Here is an 11,040-nt window from a genome sequence, read left to right on the forward strand (position 1 = left end):
CCTTTGTGTTTGGAAGTGAAGGGTGGGGGTTGGGGGAGGACCAGGGAGGATGATTCAACCACTAGATGTCGCTGAAAACAACAAATCCTACACAATGTGCCTTTAGCTAAAATTAAAAGACAGTGAGCTAACAGATAATCGCTAACAACTAAGATGGCCATCACTCACTCTGCATTACTTTGTCTATTGGCAGGACAGAAACAACCCTGCTGGTCAGTGTTAGTGGACTTAAAGTTGACAAGACCTAATTTAACGAAAGCTAATTGGTTCACTAAAGGTTCTCAAAGTTAGTGTAAAAACTAATCTGCTRAAAGGAAAAAGTAGTTCTGCTACTAGCTGTTAGCTGATTAGCAGATGTCCACCACTGAGTTTGACTTTCCTGCGTAAAACCTGAACATTTTTCTCATATTTGAAAAAGACCTAGTTCTTCAACACTACAGTTGCTGCATTTCTTTCTTTCTTTCTTTCTTTCTTTCCTTTTTTTTGTCTTGCTGAAATAAGCAAGACCTCCCACTTGTAATGAATGATGTCACACATTTAAAAGGGTGCAGGATATGTGCTGAAAACAAGCCAAAAGATCCCCTTCTTCTTCAGTATAAAACTTAATTTCCCAAAACAATTTCCCATTTTAATCATCAGACAACATCACAAGTTTCCACTTTGCTTCAGTTCAGCCTAAATAAGCTCTGGCTCATAAAACAGCAGTCTTTTTGGTTCCTCTTTTTATAGCTGCATCTCATTTTTAGACTGAGTTCAGCATTCAAAATGTTTCCAGGCCTGAAAAAACCTGATTTGCCCAAATGTCCAAAAATTAGAGCCAGTTTTTAACCTTTATATTTTTGTTGCAATTTTACATAAAAAAATCTTTTAATTTAAATGTAAATATTTGCTCACCATATTTCTAATCTTGATTTTAAAAAAACAATTATACAATACTAACCTAAATCAGATTTTACCACAGTTTTTTTACAGTTCGGCTTATTCTGAGTTTACTTTTGTAATATCTTGATACCATAAAAACTTAAAATAACAACAACAAAGTAATAATTGGTCTTGGTTTCTGTGTTTGACATGTTGTTTTTGTGCCATTTTAATCACAGTAAACATTGTTTCACAGTTAATTGCTGTGTTTTTGTTACTTACTGTACATATAAACAACAAAACAACATTTTTGTAGACGGGGTTGTATTGGAAATGTCAGAAGGTTCGGAACAATTTGAAAGTGAAAGAATATGAGCTTGTTTAAACAGAAAAAAATAAAAAAGGGTCCCCCAGCTTTGCAAACAAAGACCCTCCACTGCTGGTTTGGATAAACTGTGGGCTTTGTTTACTGGAACAGTTTAGGTTTGTGCTTCTCAGCTGAGTAATACTGTTGGGTCATAATTACTAACTCTATTCTAAAGAAAAACTCTATTTGAAAAAAAAAATGTATATATATATATATATAAAATAAAATGGATTTTACAGGATGTGTAGGGAACTTAAACATGAATAAATATATGAGGTGTGTTTGACTTTTGACTTTTTAATATAAGCCCTGTTTATGRCAAATAAAGCATGTAAATGAAGCAGATTTAAGACATTTAAAGTGGATTAAATTTATTTCTCTGAATGATTTTGAGGAGTGTGAGCTTCATGTAGTGCATAAAGGCAAGATGTGTCCACACTGGTAGTTCAGGGATACACATGTAATTAAAAAGCTGCATCTCCATGTAAACACTAACAGTCTCTCTCTCGCTCTACAAGGTTGTTCTCGACTGTTTGACTGTCAGCAAGGTAAACACGAATGGCAGATGGATCTGTGGACAGAAAGGCGTGCACATGGGAGGAGCCAGGTTAATTAGACGTGATAAGAAGCAGCTGCACTGAGATCAAACTAAAAGTGGAAAACTTGAGTTCTGAAGAACAAGAACAAGAGGCACAAGCAGAAATTTTGAAAATCTATACTTTACTGGAGGAATATTTCCAGACGACGTTTTACTCACACTCCTTACCTTTTCACACAAGAATCTGCTATTTCTATTGCACKTYCTGGATWGAGTGAATTTAACTATGGTTAAGTAGAAGTATATAACATTGAGACACCATGTTTGTACACCATCCATCACACCTGCTCATGACACAAATGATGTCAAACTCAAGCAGGACATAACATACATCATGTAGCCTATCCATACAGGAAACAGGTGTGGGCCAAATTTGGCAATGATGTCACTATTTTTCAGATAGCCTGTAACACAACAGGCCCAGTTGTGGTTTATGTGTCCCAAATCTGTTAATGCAACAACTGTCCCAGCACGTGGTCACGCGTCTCATTTCACAGTCGTTCATGCAACTGACACGAGTAGTCTACGTGGGCTGCAAGCCATGAATTGAGACAACCCATATCTGAGTCATTCATTGCAGTATGTGGGTATCTGTTATTGTGTGGGCCAGAACTGATCCAGACAAATTTTGCGTTGTGGGTAGTTTGAAGATGATCGTGCCAGAGATATACAWATATGCAGGTAAAACAGAAAGTGCACCCAACCCAACATTTTTCAACATTAACATTTTAATATAACATTGAAGTCATAATAAGCTTTCGAAGTGTTTGTTTGTTTGTTAAGTACATTTTATGTCAGAATTTTACTTTTGGTACTTAAGTGCAGTAAAGTAATATTCTCAGAGGAGACTTTAACTTTTACCAAAGTAATTTTATGGTAGTATACTTGTACTTTCATCCAAGTATCACTTTGATACTTGGATGAAAGTATGAGCGCATGTTTCTGTGTTTCTGTGTAAAACACAGGATCRGAGCTCTTTTTTTAACTCACCCTTCCTATTGTGTGTATTCCAAGCTGCAAAAGGTAGCGCACCGTAGTACAAAAGACCTTGGACATTCGTTCCGCCATGTTTATTATGTGTGTCTTTCTCCAAACGGATGTTCTTAACTGCAAGTTCCTAGTCTGTGTTTATCACTGACAATGACAATAARGCTGATTCTGATTCTGATATACTTTATACAAGACTGGAAAGAGGACAATGTCATGTGAATGAGTGGGAGAGAGAAAGCGAGAGAGAGAGGGGGGGGGCGAGTAAAAGACTGAAACAGAGTTCAGGCGATTGGATGCGGAAGTTGCTGTGGTGAGCACATGGGTGTGGCTGAGTTAACCATTTTCCTGTTTGCCTTTCAAAASTGATCTGCAGGGTGGATGATGAGGCATCCCAGGAAACAAGCACCTTACAGGATGGAAGCCAAGGTAAGCATAACAGTCTGGATTWAAAAAAAAGAGACTAAATATCCAAAAAGCTGAGGGGCTGTTTCTGCGTTGAAGCTGAGTGAAAAAGAGATGGATGGAGAATGACAGACAAATGGAGGATGAGACAAAACAGAGAGTGAATGAGAGCGCCAGATGTGACAAACAGACAGGCAGGCAGGCAGGTCAGACCAGGGGAGGGGAGCGACGCCCGGTGCAGCCTAGAGGAAACAGGCCTCATCTTGACATATGCTCTGAAGTAAAATGAAGATTGGCATGACCTGCTAATCTCAGCTGTCCAAGCTCATGACGCTCACCTGTCATGCCGCTCTGCCCGCGGGGATGAGCTGCCACCAGGATAGGTCAGGGATCGAAACTTGATTTCTGCTGCATTCAAACCGGGGACCACCTGGTCCTGGACCTTCATCCGTTGCCTTTACCTGCACAACGGTGATGCTGCCATCAAATTATCGAACTATTTTAGTTTTCTATCAGGCTACATGCAGTGTGTTGAGGGGGAGTTTGTTTCTCCACTGATCCACAGACTCGCTCACTGACTCAGGATCTCCATTCTGTTAAAAATATTTTTGACACATATTCCAATGCCAATACCTAATTGGTGACAGCTTTTTAAAAAAAATAAATATGTTTACAACGCTACAAAGTTCAACCCTGAGATACGTGGGAGGATGGCACGCACAATATGTGGCCTCAATCACTCGTTTCTTTTTGACAAATAAAAACAAAGTTTTCTGAAATTCTGAGTTTCAAAGTATGAATCTGTTTTCGGCCATGCTCTGCATGAGAAGTGTGGTTAATGATGTTAACTGATTTAAAAAAAGGAAGCAGTGGCCATGTGGTGCTGAACTCAATGAGCACATCTTCCTGTTTGTGCAACGAACAGTGTTCCAGAGTGGTTGCATCACTCATGTGTTGATCATTCATTGTAGAGAGCACATTTACATTGTGCTCATCTGCTGACCACAGAGCTCAAAATAATTAGAATTACTAAAGATTTTTTGTATCAATGAGCACGTGTTTTACTACAGTTTATTGTTAATTTACATACAGACATCTCCTACTGTGACGTCTCAAAGCTTGTAGATTAATTATTCTGAAATTCATTTCAGCTTTAACAAATCAATCAAAATCTGACATGCAATAATATATCAAGCATCAAGAATCTTTTGCTGTCATTAATACACAACATCAAGATGCAATGTAGAAGAAAATTTGCAGTTTAGAACATCCGTCCGGAGAAACACACACACACAACAGACACGGGGGAACGAGTGTCCAGGGTCTTTCGCAACTTAGTGCGCTACCTTTGCARTTTAGAATACACACACACATAGGAAGGAAGGATGAGTTTAAAAAAGAGCTTTGATCCTGTGTTTTATGCAGAAAAACAYRCGAGCATACGCTCCAAAAAACTACTCTGYGAAAGAAAGAGCAGCTAAGGAGGGGAGRTGGGTGGGGGAACAAAACATATGGTAAGGRGAGGGGTGTAGTGGAGCCGGTGATGTCCAAGGCAGTGTGCCGGTATTACACTTTTCTAAATTATTGTTCCTTTTGCTCTTCTAATGATGTGTTTTTTCTTCCAGATTTGCATCACCTCATTAATATATCTCCTGTTTGTTGTGTTTAAAGGTAAGTGCAGAAAATCCCTACTGATACTGCATTAGCTCAAGTTCATATACTGTATGAACTGAGTTTGTGATGAGGATGCCGCTAACACGATGTAAGGATAAAATGAAGCTTTACTGTTAGCTTAATTAGCCATAAACTTCATTATATCCATAATTTCATAAACTCCTCTAATATAAAATGTATGAATTGTTGACAAATGTGTTTATTATTGGTAATTCACATTTGGAAATGTAGCTCTGAATCCTGCTGCTAAGGCTAAAATGAAGCTTTAGGGCTACAGTTAGCTCCATTAGCCATAAATCTCATTATGTCCACAACTTCAATGACTTTTAAACATACAATTACAACTACAGTAAGTTTACATATGTGTGTTTATATTCAGACACCTACATTTTTAAAATATCGGCCTACCTCTATGCTAAATGTGAATGCTAAAATGTAGCCCTGTAGCTAAAATGTAGCTTTATGGTTAGTTTGATTAACTATAATGTGTTCCTCTAACCTCACAATGTCCTCAACTTTAAACGACTCTTCTAACCATCTGGAGGAAATTTAATTCAAAATAAGATATTTAGTTATAGTTAGTAACACACTTTGAAATGTAAAGCTCAAATGTAACTAATTATTTAGCAAACTTCCCTCCAAATTTTCAAAGTTCCTCACTTTCAAAGCCTCCTCTTCATCTGGATTAAAATTAATACATATGTGTTCGTAATCAGACATGTATCACTTTCAAGGTACATGTTGACTATTTGTTTTGTTAACCAGCAAACATAATGTGTRTGATGTAGCAACTATCTTCTGTCTAAAATAAATGTGGACATCATTTCTTTAGTTTCATTATGTCTGTGGTTGTGGTGGGAAATCACACACACACACACACAAAGAAAAGTTACTCATATTCTTAAAAAGTCTTTAAGGCCTGCCCAACTTCTCTGAAGTCCCAGTAGAAATTGTGTTGATTTTCTTTTTTTCCACAGAGTTGTTATCCTGTTTGTTTGTAAATGAATTAGCCTTTCTAAACTAGAATTTGATTTTAAATGAAAGCGTGTGTGTGTTTAAGAGACTATAAAATATTCATAAGTGTAACACTGCATTCATTTTAGGTAGACACTGTAATGGGATTGGAAAGGCTGCAACTGTTTTCAACCAGAGACTGAACGTCCAATTATATTAAAGTCAAGACAGTGCTATGCTCCTGAGCACTTAGACACAATTTATCAGAAGTGTTTAAAACACACAACTAATGAAGTTAGTCATAAATCATTAGTYGTTTAATCAGGCCACGTGTTCATTAAAAACATTAGAATTAACAGCCAACAAAGCGGAGAAGTATTTTTTAAAACTTCAACGCTAATTAGAAGGTGCTGAGTGAGCGAACAATGGTCGTTTTGTTCCGTAGTTTCACTCAACAATCTGACTCTGTTGCTGGACTTTGCCCCACAAGCCCACTCACAGGGTTACCACTGTGACATCTGCAGGCCCTCTCTACACTTCATGGCCAGACACATTCTGGAGCCTGGTCTCTGCCAGGAATACATGGCAGCATTGTTGGACCAAGCCCATAAACAACACCGGGCTTTGTTCTGCCTGAAAACTGGACTGTTTCATTCTTTTGTTGTTGTTACTGTTGATTAAAAATGAATATTTTTCATTTTTTTTCTTGCAGTGTCATGGGCTCAGGAGCCCACATCTGCATATCAAACAACGCCTCGAAGCRTCAGAGCGACAGATCTAACTACGACTTTCCCGGGTACAGCTCTGTTTATCTGTCAGTCTGTCCTGTAGCTGAAGGTTATGTGTCTCTCCGTTTATCTCACTTTGTTTCTTTGTGTGTGTGTGTGCGTGCATGCGTGTGTGTATGTGACAGGGGAAAAAGACAAAAGCAGCTTCACCAAAGTTGTCAACTCTTCTCTAGAAAATCCCCCCATCAAGCTGACCACAAACCAACTCAATGCAAGCGGCTCAGTCAGCTCCACCCAATCCGGTAGCGTGGTTTGTCGTCAGCACTGAACACAGCAGCACCTACTTCCCATTAATTTATTGAGATTTTTAATTCTTCCTCAGGTTTCACTCGGGGGGTGTCAACAAAGGCCAAATCATCCCCAGGTAACATCCATCACCCCTCGTGTTTTTGAAAATGTTTTGGAGAGGATTCATTTCCCCTTTTTTGCAGATGACAGCATTTCCTCACACATTAAAAAAATACAAGAGAAAAAACGCCTCTCATTTCTAGTTTCCATCAAAAATTCAGAGACCTACTTTTTGAGCTTTATGGAAATTGTTTAAAAATGGTTAACCTATTATTTTTTTATGGAGATATGATAAGCATTCTGCTGTATTTTACCATTCTGCTGCTTAGTACTGAAGAACCAGAGGAATAAAAAAATATTGATGCTGATGTGCTTCAGGTGATTCCTTTGAAATATTTAGATATTTAACTAAAAATTTAATTGGAGTCATATGTGTGATGTAACACATTGAGGCCATGTATTTTTTTGGTTATTTCATTTTATTTTTAAATGCAGATAATGAAAAACAACAAACAGATGGTTATCTTATTTTCATTTTATTTATGTGTCCTTTTGTAAACAGAAAAGTACTGCATGTACGACTCACTAAATATGAAATAAATAATACAGAAATACTAATAACAATAAAAGTAAGAGCATTTTACTCACTGTTGATTTATGGTGAATTCTGAACTGTCCCACTTTCTGACAGGATATCATCATCATCATCATCATAATCATCAACTTTATTTATAAAGCACTTTAACACCAGCCGCAGCTGAAACAAAGTGCTGAACATCAGTAAAATAAAAATGAAAACAGATAAAATCACAAAAATTAAGTAAAATCAACTCTCAGTTGGATTAAAGGCCAGTGAGTAAAAGTAAGTTTTTAGATGGTCTTAAAAATGGACAGTGTGTATTTGCTGCGGAGGTCGGACTGCAGCGGAGCCGCATGCAGTGTAAATTGGGGGTAAGGCCATCCATACGTCATCATTTACCCAGAATGCTTTGCGTGTAAATAAAATAGCCCCGTCCGTGTAATATATTTTTAAACTTTTAGCTTAAAAATGATAAAAACTGAACATCCTGCAGTATTTTTACAGTCCTTATTTTACAGTTAAAATATATTTTTATTAAATAAAGTCTAATGTTACAACCAATCATGGATCCCATTAAATGGTCTGATAATGACAGTGTTAAACATCCAGTTTGAGAAAAATAGAAAAGCTGACCCATTTTTCTGGTTTTGTAGTATAAATTGAAAATAAGTAAACCATATGATTTTTCCGTATCTAATTTTAAAATGAAAAATGAATGAGCAAAAATTACACAGACCCATTTTCCTGGGTTGAATAAATTGTTTTAATGTATACATTTACTGTTTGTTTAAGAGCACTAACCTTAGTAGTATTAAACTTGCAAAACATTAAGCTGAAATTCAACCCCTCCCTTTGGGAAGAGGAAGTAGAATTCATTTTAATAAGTTACAGAAGCTGATGCTTTCACTACGTCTCTTCCCATCCACAGTGACATTGTCCCCATCCACAACAACAAAAACCACCAAAGTCAGAGAAACTCCTGCCTGGGGTAAGCTGGGTTTTTTTCTCCCCCACTACTCCATAGTTACCTTTAACGCCAGAGGCATTGCGGTTTTTATTGTTATCTCTTGGCTTACTGACAGTATCACCATTCCCTGTCTTCCAAACAAAACCCAGGGTGTGATGGCAGAACACAGCACCTCACTTCCTCTTTTGCCAACAGATTAATGCTCAATTTCCTTATGCATAAGGCAAGATAAGATATTTGTGTCCTCATGCTGTGTCGGCTTACCGTAGATAAGATTTGTGATAAACCGTCAGCAGAGCCTGTAGATCTGTCACGCCTTTTTTTGACTTTCTCCCCACTGATGTTCTCTTCACTTGTTCCTGTTGATGCTCATTTTGTTCAACAATCAAACTCAAGTCAATATTTTTCTCTCTACCTTTATAGATCCAAAGTGGGACAAAGACTTCACCTATGGTATGAAATCCCACCCCCCCTTTTTTTTTTGTTGTGTCTTTATGAGAGCGTTTGTGGTTTCTGAATGACATTTGGTACGTCACGTGCTCAGATTATGAGTCCCTGCGATATGCTGGTCTGATCATCGCTGCCGTGCTCTTCGTCATGGGGATCGTGATCATTAGCTGTGAGTTTGTGTGAAATCTGAAAGCCGTCTCTGCGTTTTATAATCTCTGGTGACATTCAGGTGGCCTTCGTCATCTTTTCTTCTCGTTTGACTTTCAGGTGGCAAAGTCTGCCGGCTGCCAAAGTGTCGCAAGAAGTCATCGAAGTCAGTATTTTAATTTTTACATTCACACAGAATTGGATGATTATTTTGTTTTTGTTGGTGCGAGGAGTTAAATGATTAAAAGCAACCATATTGTACAATCTTTTTTTTCTATTTTTTTAAGAATGGCTAAAATACTCCTTTGAGATCAGATCATGTAAATGTGGTTCAGTGGATAGGTTATGAACAAATATGTTACCTGTTGTAGATAGCCCTTTTAACAAACTCAGTTTTAAAATATAGCTTAATTCTGTCTGGAGCGATGAGCTAGCAGCTAACTGATTTCTCTGAACTGAGCTCAATCAAAAGCTATCTACATCAGGTAAGATAGTTATTTATAACTTTCACACTTTGAAACAGAATGACTTCATCTGTCAATCAGTGTCAGCGGGTTGGACSTGCACACCCACTGGCTGATCCTTGCACATCCAAATCCTGCTCACAGCACAGCTTTTCAAGGGTCACTAATGATGGCAGAGTTGTATGTTATGCTATGTTTATCTGTGCTGCAGCTTTAGTTTGAGCTCCATATTATAACTTAGTGCTGTGCTCTGCACCTTTGGACATAATTCAATATCTGTATGTGATTATTTTTGTCTGGGTAAAGAAACAGCCAATCAAACAACTGGCTCCACCCTGTTCCTTTTGATTGACAGACAAAATCATCTTGCTGAAAAGTGTCATTGTGAAATAAATAAGCCATTGGGAAAAACACCATAATGGAAAAAAAATGACTTCATGAAAAGGATAATTTGGAATTAAAACTGATGGAATTGTAAACTGTGAAATAATGTGATGTACATTTTTAAAAGACAATGAAATTTTTTAACAAATGAGCTTAGAAATGTATACGCATTCAATTATTTCACATTTACATTGTCACATTTTATATTGATCTCATATTTATTCATATAGATACTTATTTCATAATGTTTTATTGAATATTTCGGTGTTCTGTATTATTAAGCTACAAATCCGTAATGCACTCGCTAATCCCAAAATTTATTGTTTTCAATTTTGGAACAAAATGAGGTGATTTATTAAAGTGATAAATTTGTTTTGTTTTCCAGGACGTATCAAGTGGTCCAAGGATAAAAAAGAAACAACCTGCATTTGGTGACAACTGCACGGATTCTGAGAAATCAGGAAAAAAACACTTCACTCACACCTGGCAGCATGTGTGTGTGTGTGTGTGTGTGTGTGTGTGTGTGTGTGTGNGTGTGTGTGTGTGTGTGTGTGTGTGTGTGTGTGTGTGTGTGGACTGCCGGACTGAGATGCTGCTAGGTGACTGGAAGAAAATATCTTTGAGTAAACAGAAACGACGCACGACAAGTGGAAACAAAAATTACTTGCTTTGTACAACATTTTCTTCTGTATAATAAACTTCACCTAAAAGCTCACGCAGTCTTAAAGGGAACTCTGGCTAGTTGTAATTTGTAAAAAATACAGTAGAATTTTAAATTAATTTATAAATTAAAAAAAATTTTGTTACACAGATGTTGACACTTACAAGGTGCTCCAAAGCGAGCTCTATCAAACTTAAATGTTAGCTCCAAAACTAATATATATAAATCTGTGGTGATGTTTGGCATTAGCTCCAAAGCTAATAAATTTATTGTGACATATGGCATTAGCTCCAAAGCTAATAAATTTATTGTGACATATGGCATTAGCTCCAAAGCTAATAAATTTATTGTGACATATGGGATTAGCTCCAGAGCTAATAAATATATTGTGACATATGACATTAGCTCTAGAGCTAATAAATATATTGTGACATATGACATTAGCTCTAGAGCTAATAAATATAT

At 37.2% G+C, this 11,040-nt stretch overlaps 1 protein-coding gene across 1 annotated transcript; it reads left to right on the forward strand.

The window, feature by feature from the left end:
* Positions 1–3,078: 3,078 nt before the first annotated feature.
* fxyd5 (FXYD domain containing ion transport regulator 5) lies at positions 3,079–10,629 on the forward strand. The gene is made up of 10 exons (XM_014008700.1): positions 3,079–3,242; positions 4,844–4,889; positions 6,559–6,642; positions 6,760–6,876; positions 6,957–6,998; positions 8,431–8,490; positions 8,893–8,922; positions 9,014–9,088; positions 9,187–9,232; positions 10,300–10,629. The coding sequence occupies exons 1-10, from the start codon at positions 3,195–3,197 to the stop codon at positions 10,322–10,324; spliced, it is 573 nt and encodes a 190-aa protein (XP_013864154.1). The 5' UTR covers positions 3,079–3,194; the 3' UTR covers positions 10,325–10,629.
* The last annotated feature ends 411 nt before the right edge of the window (positions 10,630–11,040 follow it).

The sequence above is a fragment of the Austrofundulus limnaeus genome, unplaced genomic scaffold (assembly GCF_001266775.1).
Source record: "Austrofundulus limnaeus strain Quisiro unplaced genomic scaffold, Austrofundulus_limnaeus-1.0 Scaffold52, whole genome shotgun sequence".
NCBI classification, from domain to species: Eukaryota; Metazoa; Chordata; class Actinopteri; order Cyprinodontiformes; family Rivulidae; genus Austrofundulus; species Austrofundulus limnaeus.